Raw genomic sequence first — 21,371 nt, forward strand, 5'->3', positions numbered from 1 at the left:
ATGGCCTGGGACTAGAGCAGCTGCTAAGTTTATGGAGAATAAAGGGAGCAGGATGGTACAGCAGGTATTTTCACTTTTATTTTCACTCAAAAACTCTTGATTTTCAGTCAAGCCAGGGCAATTCTCATGGTCAGCTGCACCACTGCTTGCAAGACTTCTAATACATGTTTTGTTGCTTAAGTCTGAAAGAAGGCAAGCTGCGGCGGTGGTTATGTATCTCTGCTGTGCTCGATATATCTAACTGAGCCGTTCCTATAACCAGCAGGTTTACAGAGTAATGTTGCATTTTTCTGCTTTGTTTCCATGCCCTAAGGATACGATGCAGTTTGGCTCATTTAACTGCAGCACGAGAGGCTTTCTCTAAATGTAAAACATCTCTTGCCAAAGAAGCAAAATGCACCAAAAAGAAAATAGAGGAAAACAAACAATAAACTGTTCGTTAAACTTTAAAATGCAGGCAAACAGGAAGGTTTTCATTGAATATGTTTTTAGGCTGCAAATGTGTTTTTAAAAAGGAGCACAGCATAAGTAATGTTTTGTGTGCTCTGTCTTTTGTGTACAAACGTAACAAGCTTGCTTTATTATGTTTTGACACTTTTCATGCATTTCTTAATTATGAAATCCTTCCAAAGCTGAAGATGCTGAAAAGGCATGTTGAGATCTGAGCTACTACGAGCATTTCAAATTCTGAGCTTTTCTTCAAATAGAAAAATATCTATGGAATAGGAACGACTTCTTACCTACATCATCGGAATGCTTTCTTTTTTTGTTCTTCAGAGTTCAACATTAAACCAGAAAGCAATAAATTTGATTTTATACACTGCCACGTAAAGCATATTTTTCAGTTGAAATGTGGTTTTCATTAAAACTCAGGCCAGAACGTTTAGCAGAGCCTGACTGTCTGCCATCCTTTGTTCTTCTTTCTGTTGCCAACAACTACTTTATTAAAAACCATGCACAAAGTGAGCATTAAGGGGTCATTTAATCTTAAAGATACTTGGAACTGAGTCTGAAGGGACAACTTCTGTTTAGTCTCTCATGCCTAGGCTGTATTAAGCAGTGTCTGTATACCATCATCTGCAGTTTTGAGATTACTCTAATACCTGAGTTCATAGGCTAATTTAGGATCAATATTTCCTGTTGCTTTTAGGGACATTTCATTTTTTCAACTTAATGCATTAGATCTGTTAGTTTCTTTATTCATTTTAGTTTGCTGTATTTCAAATAGCTCAATAAAGGGACATTTTAAGAAGTTATTTTAAAGGAATTTTTTCTTCTTTAAAACCTCTGCAAATGTACCTAACCTGTGCAGGGCTGGGTTTCCATCAGCCACATCTATATACTGATGAGTTAGCTGATACTGCATCCTTACTGAGATAAAGTTGGGTATCACGCCAATAGCTTACTGGTTAAAATACACCTAAGCAGTAAAAAGCATGTTTATACATAGAATGCTTTTATACTGCATTGTAATACTGTGACTGTTGATTTAATTGTGAATCACACTAATGTTGAAAGCTAGGGAAGGCAACAGTGGAAACCAATTTTAAGCGAGAAACAACCAAGATTTCTTGTTGCTATCCCTTTAAACTTATAGCCTAAAGTGGTGTAAATATGCAGGTATGATTTGCTTAGTGTCATGTCCTGTGTCATGTGTGTCCCCCCCTAACAATCTAAAGAATACACAATGCCTGGACTGATAATGTTGCATGCCTGTTTTGTACTCCAAGCATGGGGTGGGGGGGGTTGTTTGTTTAATGGCAAGGCTATAAAACCCTGAGTATGTAGAAGTTATGTAAAAGCCAACCAACCAACCGACAACCCTTTGTAGTGTACTTCTTACTCGGGTCTTGGTTATAAGTGATCCCAGACCTCAGGGTAACAACTCTAAGAGAAGAGGTAGAAGAGTCTCTGCAACATGAGGCTGCTGGAATTGCCAGTGCAGTTTGCCATTTGATGATAAATCTAAAAAGGGAATCGTTTGGAGTTGCTGGTAAAATAACACATGAGTTCAATGCCCTTAATTAAATATTAGCTGTAATTAGCATTAAGTGTGAATGCTTTGAATATTAATTAGGGTCTCATGGAACTGCTGTCAATGTTAATGAGAAACAGTGGGGGTCTCAGCAACATCTGGTTTAGGACTGGAGCTAGTATAGAAAACTTCAGATCACATGCACCTGGACATGAGCCCTTGGTCCCTTTGTTGCTGTTACTGTTCTTTTTTAACAGCTGCTGACTCTAATGCCATATTTAGCATCTGACATGAAGGGGATAGCTTAAGGACCAGCAGTAACAAGCTACTGTGTGTCCAAGCCAGCACAGTGAAGATAGACAGGGAGAAGTTCTATCTGCTGTTGTTCATTCTTCCCATTTGCTGAAGTCATTTATGGAACAATTGATTAAAAAATTTAATCCCCCCCAAGTTTTAAAAATACTTCTATAACATACAACAAATACTTCTTTAACATATGACAAGTATGTCCGGTCATTGCTGGGGTTTATTTCATATGGATTATTTTTTTAGTAGTGGCAATATTAGGAAAAAGAAATAAGAAAGAGACCTTGCTGTTGTAATATAAGGGTGTAAGTATACATTTACAGAAGTTTTTAACCTCCACTGAAATTTACAAAGGGTAGGTCTTAGTGCAGCATTGACCTCAGAATGATACAGGATAGATAGATTATATAGATAAGATAGTAATTTATTGATTTAGCCCTGTGAAGTAGGTAAATGTCACTGTTTTCATTGTAAAGACGGTTGAGTGAAACAATGTAAACAACTGGCTCAAGGCCATATACAAAACCAGCAGCAAAGATGGAATTAAAATTAGGGAGGGTTTGATGGCTGAAATACAGTTTTAATTTTTTTAGGACACACTGCTTGTCGTTTAAAAAGGAAAATTTAAGTTTCCCTTCTAGGCCTGCCATGTACCAAGGCTCACTCCTGTGCTGTGATTTTGCAGATTCTTCCCATCTTTTGAGTTTGGAACCTGTTCAGGTCAGAGAACTGACGTCTGAATTAGTTGAAATAGGCTGAAAATGTACTTAAGTATGCAAAAGATTGTCTTTTATTCATCCAGCCTATTTTGAAATTAGGATATCAAGGACGGATGAGTACAAATAAGCAAAATCCCTGTAATAGTCCTGTGCAGGCACTTGTACGTGCTTTAGGGTGGGAATAACAGAATATTTTAAAAATTAATTAAAGTTTTACTGAAATATTTGTTTTACATTACTTGATATTTAGAGGCATAATTTTATGCCTCTATAAATCCGCTCATCTGAGTTTGGGATAGTCCCTGTGTGAATAGCCTCTAATGCTGTGTTATCTGCAGCATCACATCTTGGACATCTTTAATGTAGGTTCTGAAAGATTGCTCTGCACATTTCATCCCCTAGAATTACTACTGTTTGGTATGATCAGAGCATTTTGTCAGAAGTCTCTAATCAATAAATTAACATGCTTGGCTATTCTTTATGATATCAAACATACAGATGGATTTATCTATAAAGAAATGAGGACATTTGTTTTTAATTCTGTAGGCTTATTGTATTACTGAAATGAAATACTATTGTTGCCAACTTTAAAGGCTTTAAAGTTCTTAAATCTGATTCTTTTGACAGCCTACAACATAGAATTTTTCTTTTGTGGTAACCTAAGATTTTGAACTGTTGCATTTTTAGATTCAAGTGTTTAATATTTTGATTGGATCTTAGGGTTTTTTGCAATCGTGGTGTGCAGCTGCTCAATGCAGTGTATCTCGAAGTATTTCTGAATTATCTCACAGAGCATATATGTTTCATATAAACATTTTCAGTTACATTAACAGTAGTTACATTAACAGTACACCCCCAAATCCTGCTCTGAGTTATGTATGTGGTGCTCTGCAAGTGGTAAGTCAGAATGCATCACAGACCACGGGCCGAGTGGATCAGAGCTCGGTGTGTGGCACTAGCATTCAGTGACCTATGGAATAAACTGACTTTGTTCCTCTTCGTGGTCTGAGCTGAGGCGTTAGTTTAGGTAGATTTCAATGACTTTTCCCAGTTAAAGAATCATCTACAATTATCAAGAGAACAGCAGATTTCTTTGTCTAATTGTAATAACATCTACCAGGGTTCGAAAAATGGGTTTAATTCAAATAAGAAATTTTCTCCTCAAGAAACAGCCCTTGTGTCCTTTTCAGCAACCCCAGAATGCTGTCATCGCTTTCCGCGCTACACGTGCAGGGTCATCACTTCTTTTATCTCATGCCACGTTTCTTCTTCCTTTTTTTTTCCCTTTGATTTTTTTCAGGGTAATCAGGAAGCTACAGCACCTCCTGACACAATGGCACAGCCTTATGCCTCAGCGCAGTTTGCTCCACCTCAGAACGGCATCCCTGCAGAATACACAGCCCCACATCCTCATCCAGCTCCAGACTACACAGGCCAAACCACTGTTCCAGAGCACACGTTAAACATGTACCCTCCTGCTCAGACACACTCCGAACAGAGTGCAGCTGACACAAATGCACAAACTGTCTCCGGCACAGCCACAGTAAGTCAAGGTTTCAGCTATTTCTGTAGCAGCCTCTTTCAAGTTAAGTGTGCACTTGTTGGTAACTTTTATTCTTAGATTATGCTTAATTTTGCACTTCATTTGTTGTTAGGATCATTCACCATTTCAAGGTGGAAAGTCTATCACAGTTTGTGGTTGAACTTAGAGACTATAATTGTGCTGGTTTTGGTGCCTCTGAGCAAGCGTGGGAGCTTTGCAAAATCTGTAGTTTCCTTTTCTACACTATTAGACAGACAAAATGATTAATAGCAAGCCCATGAATCATATAATAAAGGTTGACTAAGTCCAGTATGGGTAAAGTACTGCAAGAGTGTTTGTAAGCATTCATTTGGGGAGGAGAGTGAAAAAGAGGACATGAAAAATAAAAAATGAGTCTGGTTTGGGTGTGGTATTTTTGACACTTATGAGTAATTTTTCATAGAAGTGTTCACTGAATGATACTGTGCTGGAATTACTTGTGGAAGTGTGTGAATGGGTATTGTGAAGAGCACGTCTATAACGCTGTCTTTTCTAGAGAGCTTGTTTTTGCAGCTGTTACCCAAGTTGTGTGTCAGTCTGTGCTCAACAGAGCAGAAATGATAGACTTTGCTTTACTTTGATTTATACATGAAGTTCGGAAATGTCATGAATTATGGAAGAGACAATTTGGATGGCCCTACCTTGTAATTCAAGTCACAAATTTCACACATTGATAGTTTAGGGCTTCTGTCTTAATTTTAGGTTGGGACACAATATAGCGAGTGCCCACAGCTGGCAGATTTGTGAGCTGTCTGCCCCCATGTTACACCTCTAGGATCTAGCACAGAATGGACAGCACGCTGCAACTTGAGCATGTGGCTTGAAACATCCCTACTAGCTGTCCTCATCCTTGCTGCCAGCACACTCCATACCTCATCTTCCCTCCCCTCCTTCCCTGGCATGTATCCAGCTTAAAATGTCTCAGGCATTTAGGGCAAGAGGCAAGGGAAAGCATGTTCCCTCAGCGGAGTTGCTCTGCAGGTCTATGCTTATTGCCATGTCACTAATTTCTTTATATGGATATGAACAAGGCAGAAAAAGCAATAGCACAAAAGCATATTCCTTGTGATTACCATGTAGATGTCCTTGTGAATTAAAAACTCCATGTTGTGGTGTGTGCAGTAAAATGTTTCAGTCCCTTTGGTTTTGACATTGTAACTTTGTCTTGCCTTGGTTGGCCCTTTGCTGTTGTAGTATGAAAAAGTTTAAGTTGAAAAGCGTCCTATTTACTTATATCTCATGGTATTCTTGGCAGCTCTTACTCATCTCTTTGCTACCTCAACTTCCTGATGCTTTCCAGCTATTTATATTTCCTTCTGTAATCATTGTGATTGTTGTCAAACTCTCATCATATGCCACTACCTTTGGCTTAGAGCAGGAACCCCAAGGTGAAAGGATACTTCAAACAGGTTGGATAATGATTGTAAACAGGCTTTCCTGCTGTCCCCATCTCCTTTTTCTATTCTACTGTTTTGCTTACTCTTTTGACCACTGCTGCACACTGAACAGTCTCCTGTAATGCCCAGCTCAGCCTTCTTACGTTTTGAGACTACTGGTCTGTCTGCCATTCAGTTCTGAAGTAAAAGACTCTCAGTGCTAAAATCGATGGTAAAACCCCTGTTGATGTGAATGGGACAGAAGCTCATCCCTCATCATTTATTGTTTTCAATTTACTGTGTTTCCTCACCCCTTTTTGATTTTTCAGTTTGAAGAAGCCTTAGTCTCTTTAGCAGAAAAGTCAGGTTTCGGTTTTTCCCATTGTCTTCCATGGCAAAAGCTAATGGAAAGAACTAATTTGGATTGTTGGCAGTGCTGTTTTCTTCTTCTTCAGGTGGGCTATTCAATCCCAGCTTTTGTAAATCCAGTGATTACTTTGAAAGTTTCCTGCTTCTGATCTACTAACAGCCTTTATTGTTATTTGGTTTTGTATCTTTTGTTAACCTCTCTTATTTCCTTTTTGCCTTCTTAATAACAAACTTAAATTTTACCTGTCGTACACTTACTCCCTCCTGGTTCTACTTGGAGGGAATTTCCATTCTCTGAAGGATAATACTTCAGTTCCACTAACCTTTTGTATTTGGGGAATATAGTTATTTGCTCCTTTTGTTGTGGATCCTTTTCTTGCCTTCCTGTTTCCTTTCTTACAGAGGAACACGCATAATTTTTTGAAGTAGCTCCCATGCTGTTTTAAAGAACCTGATTTCCTTACTTCTGACTTTAGGGTATTTTTGAGAAAGTTTTGATTTTTAAAAAAAAATGTTTTCTAAATTGCAATGTTATATTGAAAGTTGTGGATACTAGCCCTCCCTGGAGAACAGCACATTGCAAACACAAGTTTAGAAACAGTGTATCATCTCTGTGGATCTACACTTTTCAAAATATTGGCATTTAACATACTACCAGTTAGTTTTCCAAATTTACAGTCAAATATTATTTGCACAATTTAATCAAGGCTATCTAGAGCTAAAAATCTGTTACAGTGTGTCTCATTGACATTGCAGTGTAGAAACATTAAGAATAGGTATATGCAGATGGATCCCAGGCAGATTTGGCCTGATCTTTGTAATATTATGACGATCCAGCTGTGTACATCCTTCTGTAGATTTAATAATGTATGCTTTTATTATGAAATAGAACTTTAATAGCACTGTGTCAGCATTGTAACTCCATGTGGTCTTTATTGTTGAAGGAAGAAAATTATCTTTTTTCCCAATTCCTGCTAGCTTTCCAAGTGGCTTGTTTCCAGTCTTCAGAAATTTTAAGTGGAATTGATATGGGGACATTTATTTGGTAGGTTCCAATATTTTTCCATAGATTCCTTTCAGTAAGCTGTATTACATGCCTCTAAAAAAAGAATAATCAATTGGTCAGTCATTCAAAAAGGAAAACTGTTGTTGACTCGCATGTGTATTTATGTACATGTGAAGCTGGATATGCCACTAAAAATGGATCTTAGAATTTTGAAACATGAAGATAATAAACTATGGGTCAGTTCCCCTACTGCAAGAAGTAACTTAACCTCATCTGTGAAATACTTGGTCTGTGCTGAGGCTAGACACATTCCCTGGCTTTCTGTGTGTCCCAGTGTCTGTCTTTTTGTCTCGAGGAGTCATACACAAAAGCTAGAGCTCACATTGTGTCTAGTACAACCTAAACCCCAATAAAGATATAAATAATAAAGTTCCATGCAGCTTCTCTTGGATCCTTTACTGCAAAATGGAGGGTGATCCCAGCCCAGCTGGAACCACTCTGTGTCCCCATTTGCTGAAAATTCAACGAGATTCCAGTCATTAGTTTTATTACAGAGTTGTGATGTTGTAAACAGTAATAGTGCTCTATTAATACAGAAAGTCTATAGTCTTGATTTCCTTATGAGTAGAATCTATAGGCTTCAGTAAAGGTTTCCTGGATGCTTTGGTAATTCAAAGCATTTCAAATCAGGTCTAAAGTGCTACCTACCAAGCCAAAATGACAGCACTTGAAACTAGTACTGAGTTGGTGTTGGACATTAATGAACCCAGCCTTACGGAATATATTGTATTTTCTATAGGCTATGAAAGCAGGCAAGTCTGGTAAGAAGGGAAGGTGTGCTTTTCTTTGATTAAAACTAAAATATTTTATTGACAACTTAATAGGAAGCGTTCCTTTTAGTCCTCTTGGATTTTACTTTTTATAACAAAACATAGCACTAACCATTTCATATCTTGAACTTCTCCAGGGACTGCACATAATATCTGGATATAATGCTCTGGGTATCTTTTGTCATTTGTAGCACTGACTTTCTGCAGACTACCAACTGGCTTGGGCATCTACTCTGTCAGAAACCATGCCATTTTCCTTTCACTTCTCTCTTGGTTTCATACTTAAACTTTTTTTCCAGTTAAGAAAGTGTATTTGTTTGCTTGAGTTTGCTTGAGTTGATGAACAAGCACCTTGAAAATTACAGTTCAGGAGTACAGACTGTACTTCTACTTTTCTGTATGTTACACTAAATGAATTCAAATATAATTTAATGTGCATTTAGCAGTAAAGATGTGGGATTAAAATACTCTTGTACTTCCAAGAAGTGTATTTCCTAGTGCAATTTTTTCATCTATTATTTTGGTAAAATAGTGTAAAGCTGCATTCTGCTAGGGTAAGTATGGACTGCTGTGGTTAAACCCAGCAGGCAGATAAAAAACATCCACATAGCCATTTGCTTGCTGCTCACCCTGCAGTGGGATGGGGAAAGAATCGAGAAGAAAAAAGGTAAAACTCGTGGGCTGTGGAATAAGACAGTACAAGAGGACAAATAATAATAATATCAACAACAACCTACAAAAACAGTATGATAAACGAGTGATGCACAGCACAACTGGTCATTCGCCCTGACCAATTCCCAGATAACTCCCAAGTGCCTCTGGCCATTTTCCCCAGGGTATACACAGAATGTGACATCCTACAGTCAGGAACATCCCTTTGGTCACTGGGGTCAGCTGTCCCAGCCTCTTGTGCACCCCCAGCCACTCACTATGGTGATGTGAGCAGCTGAACAGTCCTTGATGTGGTTTGATCATTGCCCAACCACAACCGAAACCTCAGTGGGTTGTCAGCAGTTTCCTCACCCTCAATCCAAAGCACAGCACTATGTCCACTGCTCAGCAAAAATTAACTGTCCCAACTGAAAGCCAGACAGGACTTAAGAGCTGATTAGATTGTATGTGTGGGGATTGGTAACTTTGCATTTTGATGTTATGAAACAAAAGAAAATGTACAGGGTGAAAGGGAAGTAAATCACTAACTCCCAGACTGGTTTGGGTGGGAATGGTCCTCAGACCCCCCCAGTGCCCCTCTCTGCCACAGGCAGGGACACCCCCCACCAGCCCAGGGTCCCCAAAGCCCCATCCAACCTGGCCTTGAACCCTGCCAGGGATCCCAGGGCAGCACCAACTTCCCTGGGCACCCAGTGCCAGGACCTCCCCACTCTCCTCAGGAAGGCTTTCTGCCTCAATTCTCATCTAAACCTGCTCTCTTTCAGTTTAATTTTATTCTTTTTAAATGTTTAAAGACAGAATGATTTAGTTGAAATAATATAAAATCATCTCTAGGTAATAAAATACTGTCAAATGTTACTTTGAGTCTTCTCTGAATAATACGGTTTTCATCATTTTGGATCGATATGTTTGTTTAACTTTAATCAAGGAAGTAGTCCATCTGAGTGTGTGTAATCAATACTGGTGCACTACTGGGTTATTTAAGTGCTGGTGGACTTTCAGGATTGCATAGCATCAAACATGCTTTTAGTCATTAACAAAAATAGTAAATTGCTTCTTGCAAGAAGGCTGGATCAATGATAAGTGTGTTACGAAGTTATGGTAGCAGCCACATGCCTGGTGATTTTGCAGAGTGGGTTCGAATGTTATGTTAAATAGTCACATATCCTGAAGGATTTTCAGGTAAGATTATTTTATGAAATATGAAATCACTTTTTACTTGTGTGCACATATATATATGCAAACGTATTGCACATATATAGTTCTGAGACTAAACCTTTCAATTTTTGCCTGTCATTTCTCATGAACGTTTTCTGTTGTCTCAGTGGGAGACAGGTAAGTAAGGCTGTTAACTGGGCATTTGTAAGCCAGTGGGTAATAGTAAAGTCAGTGTCATTTCTCTAGTGTTTCCTAAGCATAATATACTAATAATGGAAGTAAGTATCATGGTATGGTGTGGTGAAATTGAGTTTGTAGTAATGCTCCATGGTTTATATGTGTGTGGATATAGAAAATACTCTGCTCTAAACTTTATTCTATTCTTGCATTAGTGAAAGCCTGATGTCACTGTGCAGTCTTTCTGCCTTGGCCTGTGACTTCCTCAAGCTTCACAGGCTGGTTTGTGTGCTTGGATAGGAGCCCTCCAGGGAAGGTGCAGTTTGCATGGGGAGCACTGGTGACTTAGTGTGCTGTGCTTTGCTGTCCAAGGTGGCTCCGAATCAATGGCCAGCATGGCCATGGGGGATGTGGGGCTGCTGAAGTCTGGTAGCAGACATGTACTGCACATGCGTGGGGTGTCTCAGATCATTGAAGACATTGAGGTATTTTTCACGTTACTTTGTAGTTACAACTAAATGTGAGCTTGGTTACTACCAGAATTCCTCCTTTAGCATCCACTGAACCGGATGTGAAAATAATTGATATATTAGGTACTAGATGTCTGGTGTTACAGGTGCTTAATTTTGTGTATTCTTTGAGATCTAGTGGTTTGTAAGTCTGATGGTTTTGTCGCTTGGTGTTAATTTGTGTCCATGTTTGTGCATTCTTTCATCCAGTTGCAGAGGCCATCTCATCATGTAAGGATGTGGAAAGGCTTAGTGACACTCTGGACTGAAAAAATCATTTGCCATGTTAAACTTGGTTGTTTTAGGGAAGAAAAAGATAGGTAACCAATTTAGTTGTGGTTTTTTTGTTTGTTTTTTGAGGTTTTTTCTGAGGATGTTTTTGTTTTGTTGGTTGGTTCTTTGTGTGGGGTTTTTTTTGGGTGGGGTTTTTTTTTTTTCTGTGCTGATTTCTCTGCTGCACTTCTTAATTTGGGTAAGAAAACTGACAGTAACAAGCATTTATAAGAAAGTGGTTTGGTGCATTGTCTAACCTGCAGATGGGTAGATTACTGCTACAGTTCTCTGTAGAATATTTCTATTTTTTATTAGCTCTTTCTCTTGCTCTGCTCTTTGTCTAAGTTACTGGTATACATTTTTTTTTGCCTCTTTCTTTGTTTTCTCCCCCGTGCTTAGTTATTCTTCTTTGCTCCTACTACTATTTTATTCCTGGTCTGTCCATCTCCTGGGGGTGTGGGATACATTAGCTGTTCACAAAATTCTATTCTTTATTGAACAGTGAGCTATATCTTATTTGGCTTACAGGTGTACATCAGTTATTCTCACCACAACTTGTCATTGAGGTAGATATGTTTAAAGCAAATTTCTCTGTAATTTGTTGGTTTTCTGTGTGACTGTGGTTCTGCTTGTTAGCCTTGATGTAAACTTCCTTGAAGTCCGACAGACCAAGTGGACACTTCTCAGCCAGTGTTATCCTTGTTTTCCTACTGTCCTGGTAGTCTACCTGGATGCAGATCATGGAGCTGCCTCTCGTGGCTTGGGAAGGAAAAGGAACTAACTTGCCTCTGTGCATAGTTCTACCTGGGAAGCATGCAGGGCAGCATCACAGAGCAGATAGCCATGCCAGTAATTTCTCTGAGCACTGGCACTCACAGGACTCTGCTCCCCCTGCAGAGGAGCTAGGAACTTCTCACCATGAAGTGCCTGTCTTGCAAGTCACATTTCCCCACAGATATTATTTATTCCCAACTGCTACCAATGACCCATTTTTAATTCTATTTCAATTCCATATTTTTGTCTGTAGAGGCTTGCCACCAGTATGCCAGACAGTTGATAAGACTTTGACAATTGTTACAGCAGTGTTTATTCATCTAAATCATACCCTGCTGGTGCAGGCTATTGTACCAGCATGGTATGCTATTTCATTTATACTACCTATTATATCTGGTCCCAACTGCTACTTGAAGAAAATACTTCAAGGAGGGTTTTTCAAGAGCCTGAGTGCTTCAGAGCCACAGAAGCAAGTGACCTGGTCCAGCTCCTACTCTGCAGTGAAGAGATCAAAACTGACATCCCAAATAGATAACATAATGCTGTGCTAGTTTGGCGAGGCATGGTAATCACTGGTGATCACAGGCATTATTACTTCTAAGCGGCTTCCTTGCTGAGAGCCCTGCATGTAAACTTTGTAACTGTGCCCCGCGCACATTTCTTTGCTTATGCAGGAATAGCAGGAACATATTGCTCACTTCAGCAGCTTTATGTGTCAGTGCTTGCTCTAAAATAGATTCTTCTCAAGGATACACAGAACCTTAAACCAACTGTTTTCTTTGACATCATTTGTAGGGTGCCTGTTTGTATACTTGGTTGTTTTGCTTGGTAAGAGGATAACCACCATTTTTTCTCTTCTGTTGCTGAGTTAGCATAGGCTTTGCTCCTAAAAAGTACTTGTCATTCTGTGAGTGGGTATCTGGTGTGAGGAGAGCAGCTTCTCTGGTGCCAGCTAACTGTGCTGTGGCATGCCTATTAGCATGTTGTGTGCTCCTCTGAAAGCTCAGCATCTGACCCCTGTGAGTAAGGTATCGCTTCTGATGATGCTTTTTTGGATTGTCATAGCAAGAAAAGATTGCAAATGTGATATTAAAATAGAAAACATAAAAATGGTCATTCTGGGTTTTTTGAGATAACTTCCTCTCGTGATTTTTGGGTGCTCAAAACTGTGAAGTGGTACAGCTGAAGGTCCTCACAAAAGCGAAAGATCTCACCCTGGGATAGAGAGAACAATTACGCTCTGTCACTATTAGTCATTTCTTCTCAAATACGCCTGCTGAACTTATGTATATCCCTCGAAATGTCCAGTGGTGGGTGTGGTGGCTTCACCCTGGCTGAAGGCCAGACGCCCACTGAAATCGCTCTATCGCTCCCCTTTTCAGTGGGACTGGGGAAAAAATATATATTGAGAGGCTCAGGAGTGGAGATAAGGACAGGGAGAGATCATTCCACAGTCAGCGTCACGGGCAAAAAAGACTCAACGTGGAATAAAAACCTTGTCTAATTTATTACACAGACAGAGAAGTAAAACCAAATCTTAAAGCACCTGCCCCCCACCCCTCCCTTCTTCATGGACTCAACTTTATTCATGATTTCTTGCCCTTCTCCCTCCCAGGTGTCACAGGGGGAGACGGGGATGGGGGTTTCGGGCAGTTCCTCACAAGTTGTTTTCTTCATCTACAGTATTTTAAATTTTTGGGATTTTGTTTTATACTTGGTCCCTTGGGCTCTTTACATCTCCACACCAATTCCTTTATATCTTACATTGTTTACTTTTTGTTCTTTCTATGCAGACTAAATGGTCATGCATTCCAAATGCTTTGGCTGTGCTTTGGGTTCTGATGTACTGAGAAAAAACATTTGTTGCACATTTTACTGAATAAACTGAGCATAAATTTCAATGTGGATCTTGATATGATGAAATAGCTAATTACAACTTTGTATTTGACCTTCTGCATCTCTGCTTCACATTATAACATGGTAATTAAAATTGATCCTTACAGGGGGATTTTTTTTGGTGAAAATGAGCTCTCATTTTCACTAAATGCAGTAGTGGCTGTGCTAGGTTAGGTAAGACTAAGGGTGTTTTTCATTCTCCTGCAATTGACATGCAAATGATAGTTAATGGTTTGCAACTTTATCAGTAGTCGTGGATTCCTCCCTGCACCAACTCTTTGTAATTGCAATATATACTTATACGTAGCCAGGAGTACTCTGTGCATGAGGAGAATGTGTCTGATAATTATTGGTTAACCAGCTGTGTCCTTAGGTCCTTGCCCACAAGAAACTGGTTGGCCGTTAGAGAGGCTAGGTGGTACATGTGGATTGAAAACTACAGGGTTTCTAGTTAAAAGCTATGAAGATGTTTGGATACGCTTCCTCTCTCCTCCCTTCAACTTTAGGGCTGAATTTCTATTAATGTGACTGTTTTTGCCCATGGTTACACAAGAGCTAAAGTTACTCTCCTGCATGACTACACGTGGGTCTCAGTTAAGGGTGGCTTAGTGGCTTATTACTTTCCCAGCCTCCAACCCTGATGATAATTTTTTTTCAAGTCCTGTTGATACTCTCAAGTTGCCATTCCTCTCCCACACACCTCTCTTCAGCTTTCCCACACACCCACTTACCTACCCCTAGAACTACTTTAATTAAACGTTACTGATCTGTGGGCTTAGTTAGCACTTCACTCTGCTTAATTTCTTCTCTTTCTGGGGTCAGGACAAAGACTGATTTGATTCTAATGTTTATGTTTCCTATCTGTCCATAGTAGAAAGCCAGTAGAAAGGTATGTTGATCTCTCTTGGCTTAATCTGTGAGCAGGTGAATCAGCCTGTAAGTCTGAAGCTGCTTTATGGTCCACCAGTGACTTGACAGGGGGAAATACACATCACAGGCAGAAGTAGGCAGAGGATAATTTTCTTTCTGACTAGATACGCATTCAGGAAATGGTTAGAAGTTCTCCCTTTCAGACCTTAGCAGAACAAGTATTAGACTGAGCACTCACATCATGCTGTATTTGGTCTTTCTGTGATCTGCAGAAAGATTTGTGTGGTCATTTTAAATTGCACAGAACTAGATATTAAATGGCTAATAATTTATTAATTGCAGAAATAGGTAGAGAATCCACTAAGTAACCTGATTTTGTTCTGTCTTGAATTAATCCTACGTATATATGGCAATTTCTTTATGAAAGTGTGCCTTGGCAACAGCAATCTATGTAACAAGATACTTGCTGCAATTTGAGGAAGATCAGACAGTGGACTTTCTGTCCAGGTTCTACTGGAACATAAGAATGCAGCTAGAAGGGCTTTTCAGGCCATTAGGATTGTACTTAACTTTTTACTGAAAACTGCAGGTAACAGGTTTAAAAGAACTTTGATTTTTCACATCCTGATAGGAGTCACAAAGCCAGCTGCCATTGTTTTAAATGTGTCATGGAGAGAATTTATGATCTGAAGGGAATATATAGTTGAAGTGAAGAAATACACGAATTCCCTGGTATTTTTGTATCTGGATTGCTGCATCTTGCTGGTTCTAGATGCTTTTTTTTGGTATCCCATACAGTTTTCTTGCAGTATAAGCATATCATGCTGCTGGTTTAGATTTAGAAAAGGGATTTCTAAAAAGAGAACACTCAGGCCATCTACTACTCTTGCTTAAAGAGGCTTTCTGCATTTGCTTTTCTAGTGGAGACCTCTTTAAAACACCCACTGAAACAGATGCTACTGCCATTGATCTTCTCTTCCCTTTCTGGGAACTGCCTCGGAACTATACATTCATATCTTAACCAGTGTACAAACCCTGAGATGCCCATTTAAAATCCATCTCCAACCAGCAGGAGAGTGTGTAAGTACTCTTTGGGTCCTTCACAGCCACAGCGATCAGTTGTGTAAAGATGCTTGTGAGAAGGAAGGAGGGAATGAAAGAGTACCTCTTCAGACTCTGCAATAATATCTAGTGACACCTCCAGGTGCAGTAGACAAAGAACATGAAACTCTGTATTGATGGAAGACTTCAAAAATTGCTTGCCATTGTGGACATCTCAATCTTTACTTAGTGACTGATTGCAGATTCTGTAATAAGACTGGCACTGTCTCCCAGCTTCCTTATAACTTGAAAAGTAAGAACAGAAGGTTTCTCTTGCTGTGCTGCTTTGCTTTGGGTTGTAATCAAAATGTTTTTCTTTTAGTCTCTGATTTATAAAAGAAAGAAAAGCTTCTGATTCAGCCAGAAGAGAAAAGTGTGATTATAATCTGCAAGGCTTTTATATGTCTGTTTTTTCTTTTTTGTCACTATTATAAAAAGTGCATCAAAAGATGTCAACTATTTAATCTAATAAGGATTCACATAAGTTCCAGCTGTTCCAGAATAGTATCTGAATACTTGATTTGAAAACAATATGTGTACCAACACTGCAACACAGTGCAGGCATGAACAGCAAGCTATAGCCTGAAAGATCTGAGTCTGTCTGTGCTAATTAGTGTTTGGAGATGAAACTTCTCAAGTGATAGCTGCGCTTAATAAAAGATCTTGTGATCTACAAGCACATAATGAGTGAGATGAGACATCTACAAAAGTGAATAGAAGCTAAGTATATTTACTATTTTCAAGTTACAATAATGCTGAACACCTAATTTTGCTTTCCATAATGATACATAATATATTTTGTAATATGTTCATATAAAATGTTACATTATTGCCACCTTTTTTTAAAGAGATGCTTTGCCAAAAATATAGTTATAAAATGTCAATTTACTTAAAGTGTTTGCAAGTGTAAATCTTAACATGAAATTATCTTAAAACAGAAATTGAGTGTTTTTTCACTTACATGAAAGAAAAATTAATAGTATAGTCCAGAGAAATATGCTTTTAACCTGTGAATTGACTTGCAAATGTAACAAGTCTATTTGCTCAGACGCCTTATTCTTTTGGTTTTAGGGGTATGGAAACACTTAGGTTGTACTAAGAAATATGGCTTCTTGTGAACAGTTTCTTCCCCTTCATTTTCTTTCTTACATAGTTTTCAAGATGTCGAGTTTCACCTTGTTCTCAAACATAAGTTCTTCCTTTTTTTCTTTAAAGAAATGCTGGCAGAGGGCACAATTGGCAGATTGTCCTAACTTGGAGCATGAGAAATAGTGGAGCTCTGTTGTTTATGTATGAATGTAACATTTTTTTCCTCTTCTTAATATGGAATGTATTCTAGCTTAAAATCATAAAGACCCATACTATTTGGGGTGGGTGAGAAGGGTATTCGGACCCCCCAGTGCCACCTTCTGCCTGTACCAGGGCCTCCCCTACTGCCTGGGAAGGATTTCTGCCTCCCAGCCCCTCTCCAGCTTTCCTGGAAACCCTCAAGGGACTGAAAGGGGCTTGGAGGTCTCCCCACAGCCTTTTCTTCTCCAGGCTGAACCACCCCAACTCTCTCAGCCTGTCTCCAGAGCAGAGGTGCTCCAGCCCTCTGACCATCTCTGTGGGTTCCTCTGAACTCAATGCAACAGCTCAATACCATTGTTGTCTTGGGGACCCCCAAGCTGGATGCTTTTTGACAGTGTGTTTGGGGCCAAAAAAAAAAAAAAAAGGGGGTGTTAAAAAGTGAAGGATATAAGAGAGAAATAAAAATCAGTTAAAAAGGTCAATTTTAAGTAAACTGAAAACCTTTTACAGTCATCTCTTAAAGTCATGAGCTTAAAATACATTACAATAGGTGGTGGGGGGGGGGTGTTGGAAGCTTTCTTAAATTCCTGAGTTTTTAAATTTCTTTCTGATTTACAAAATCAAAAGGCTAAAAGAGGAGTACATATGCTGGTAGGGTAGACATTGAATCATTTCTAATGCATTAATATGCTGGGATTGTTTAGTGTGAAGAAAAGGAGACTGAGGGGAGACCTCATCACTCTCTACGACTACCTAAAGTATGGTTGTACTGAGGTGGAGGTCGGTCTCTTCTCCCTGGTAGCTAGTGACAGGACAAGGGGAAACAGCCTAAAGTTGGGAAAAAATTCTTTACTGAAAGGATTGTCAGATATTGGAACAGGCTAGGCTACCCAGGCAGGTGATTGAGTCATGTCCCTGGAGGTGTTTAAAACAAGAGTAGATGTTGTACTTGGCAAAACAGTCTAGTGTTGGACCTAGTAGGGCTGGATAGATAGTTGGACTCGATCTTGAAAATCTTTTCCAACCAAAACCATTCTATGATATTTGCACTTTTTAATAGACTCTTCTCATTTAATTGCAGAGTGATAGAGTTGTTTTCTATGATATTCATGAGCATGTGATACCATATTGCAGTAAATTTGCCCCAGGCTGCACAGTAGTTTAGTGACAAATGCAGGTTTAGCCTGAGTGACAAGTCCTGCAGGCACTTAAAACTGGGAGGGTTGTGTGCTGGTGTTTGTGATAATCAAATCAAATGGCGTACATAGTTTTTGGATTCTGCATTGGGCAGAGCTGCTGGTTAGTTTCAGTATACATGCATTTTAGTATTTTGTCTTTAATAAAAGCTAATGGGTGACAGTTTATTTGTTGTACACCTTGATTGACACATCCAGCTTGGGCTTGAAATGTCAGTACCTGCTGGTGTGCACAAAGATACCTGATACTGGCTACTGTTGAGGCTACTCAACATTTTGTTTTGAAGGTGATCTTTGGCATATGCTTGTAGTTACACAGCTTTGGAACACTGCAGGCTCTGCTCATTGTGAAACTGCTGAAGTTACCATACAGACTGGCAGGGTATGTACTTGTGAAATGGCTCACGCATGCAATAAAAGCACTTTCACACCAGCACAAAATGTTGCTCTTGGCTTCTTCCTGTCTCCAGCAAGCATTTCCAATTTTAGAACTTTCTCCCTCTCGTTTTTGAGCTAGGCTCCCTCTTTTCTTTTTTTCCCCACTGAGTTGAAAGTGTTGCAGATCCATTCCTTTTATCTCTCTGTTCTCTCTCAAAAGAAACTGCAGCCATTTCCCATGTTACTTCTCTTTTTGCATGTACAGTGAAGTCAACTTTCCAAAGATACTAATTTGCTTTATAGACAAAACATGTTCAATCAGAGGTACTTGTGTCTGAATCACTGATACTGTTCTGTGCTTTCCCATTAAAAGAGCCAATTGTTATTACTGTTAGAGCAAGACATACTTTTGGTGTGTGTTTGTTTTTTTTCCATATACATACTTCCAGGCCAGCAGACTTACTGTATCTCAGGCTCCCATGTGTCCACCTTAACCCAGTGCATATAACTCTTCTGCCTGTAACTTTTATGTAGATGTAATTTGAGGACTTGGGATATTTGCCCGAGCTTTTTGATAGTTAAGATTCCCAAATAGACTATTACATAGCATATACTCAACTGTGCCTTAGATGATATAGAAGATGATAATAATAATAGTGCTAACTATGCATGTGCCTCGTGTGGTCTCTAAACAAAAGTAAATAAGTTTGCATGTCACACTTAAGTGTGAAGACTGAAGAAACATGGGGGCCTTACTAGTCACATGTACCTTGGCCACCCACTGTATAAAATGGCTTTCTGCTATCGTCAGCTGTTTAACATCTCTGCTGACATTTTTTCAGGTAGCAAACAATCTAGGCTCAGTATCTCCAGTTTCCTTAACCTAAACACTCATAATATATTGACCCAAATTTGAGTAGCTTTCTGATTAATTGAATTATTGATTTGACATGCTGATTTGACATATTTCAGATACCGATCACTTAGACCTGCTAAATTTAGAGCCAGCTGGCATAATTTAGGAGTCTGGTGGGTTTTATTTTGATTGAACTTACCGTATCACATGCTTTTAAGTCTTACATTTTCATCTATTTTCTTCCACAAAGAATGTTGTGTTGTCTTTGTTAAAAGGAAAAGGAGACTTTTTGGTTCAGCATAGAGTTAGTCATAATGACTTCAGACATTCATGGGAAGGTTACTGCTGTAACAGTAAGCAGTCTCATTCCACAGATACCAGAGTAATCATTGAAGTTTAGACTAGAGCTGAATCTGCCTTACAATTTATGGTTTAATCAGCATTACGAGCTGTTGTGTGGCTGGATTCTGGTGGAGGAGGGGGCGGCAGGGTGGCTTCTGCAAGAAGCAGCTAGAAGCTCTATGCAGGCTGGAGAGAGTAAACACCAGCTGATTCAGGCCAAGCCCATCAGTGATGGTCACAGCACCTCTGGAAATCACATTTAGGAGAAAAAAACCTGCAAGGAGACACATTTTGCCCCCAGAGAAGGGAGTGAGAAGATGTAAGAAACTGCAGGCACCAAGATCACGGAAGAGTGGAGGTAGGAGGTGCCTCAGGTGCAAGAGAGAAAAGTGCCCCTGCAGCCCCTGGAAAAACCCATGGTGGAGCGGGTGTCCCCCCGCAGCCCATGGGAAAGGCCCAGACCCCACCTGCAGCCCGTGGAGAGGCCCCACGCTGGAGCAGGTGGAAACATGCACAAGATGTGACCCGCATTGGACCAAACCTCTGCCAGCACTTGCAGCCCGTGGAGAGAGACATAGATGAGAGAGAGAGATCCACGCTGGAGCAGGTTTTCTGGGGTGGGAGGTGAAGCTTGTGACTCCGTCGGGGACCAGGTTGGAGCAATCTGGGCCTGAGAGACTGAGAGACATTCTGAGATTTATGACTGCACTCACAGCAGTGACCCACGCTGGGGCAGCTGGGGAAGAGCTGAAGCCCTGTGGGAAAGGACTCACGTTGGAGAAGTTTGTGGATGACTGTTTCCCATGGGTGGGATCCCACGGTGCAGCAGGGGAAGGGGGTGAAGAATGCTAAACCACCACACAAGCGTACTCCATTCTCTACTGCAAATCTGTGTGACCTCATGTGTGCATTTTTGCTGCTGGGGCTGAAAAGAGGGGAACATAGCTGGCTGATGTTAGATTTGTCAAAGTTTATTGTCCCCTGCAACGAACTGTGCATTTACTTCAAGGAATCGTGCCTGGTCCTACTTTTCTGGTGAAGAAATGGGAGTTAACTAGGAAACCCCTGAGATTTAGTTGAAAGTACTGATCTTTTGAGGATGTTTTGTAACACCTTGCCCTACTGATCAAGGTCAGCAATCAAATATGGTGTTTGCTCAGCAGTTTTCAGTAAGAGTAGATATTTAATGCCAAATATTATTTACAGGTAGGCTGTTTGGTACTTTTAATATTGACCAGGTGATAAATTTGTTGCTCTCACATTTGCTAAAATACCTTTGTGCCCTGACCTTCTTCTGATAAGATTTGTGAAAACAGTATCCTGGTGCCTGGTCCAAATTTACCACTAATAGCTTTGAGTGCTCAGAGGGCTTGAAGAGGGATTTTTTACCTTTGTTTGCTGCAGTCTTAGCTCTGTAGTCATGAATTCACTGTCCATCCTCCTGCATCCTAAAGGCTGAGTGGGAAATATACAAAATATCTGAGGCTGATGTTAATGCTGCAGGAATATAACATGGGGGTTCAGTGTTGCACTGTACAAGCTTGTTGGTGCTGATGAATTACCTTGTCATAGAGATGTAACCAATGTTATGAAATCTTACAGTGCTTTTTTTTTCCTCATAGAGATGTCACAGTGACTGAAGGAGGATGTATGACATGCTGTGTTACTGCCTTAGGACCAGAATGTGTTGTCTGCTTTGGTGCAGCTGAGGGACCA

The 21,371-nt window shown here is 39.8% G+C and overlaps 1 protein-coding gene across 5 annotated transcripts in view; it reads left to right on the forward strand.

Moving 5' to 3' along the window:
- RBFOX1 (RNA binding fox-1 homolog 1) overlaps positions 1-21,371 on the forward strand; it is a 256,272-nt gene that overhangs the window by 110,617 nt on the left and 124,284 nt on the right. For 3 of the 5 annotated variants that reach the window (XM_084271068.1, XM_084271071.1, XM_084271070.1), the window contains exon 2: positions 4,301-4,543. In XM_084271068.1, the coding sequence (XP_084127194.1) occupies positions 4,301-4,543 (243 nt within the window). Of the gene's footprint in view, positions 1-4,300; positions 4,544-21,371 lie in introns of those variants that run through there. The other 2 variants (XM_084271067.1, XM_084271069.1) reach the window with 1 other exon arrangement.

This window comes from Gallinula chloropus, assembly GCF_964237585.1.
Source record: "Gallinula chloropus genome assembly, chromosome: 15".
NCBI classification, from domain to species: Eukaryota; Metazoa; Chordata; class Aves; order Gruiformes; family Rallidae; genus Gallinula; species Gallinula chloropus.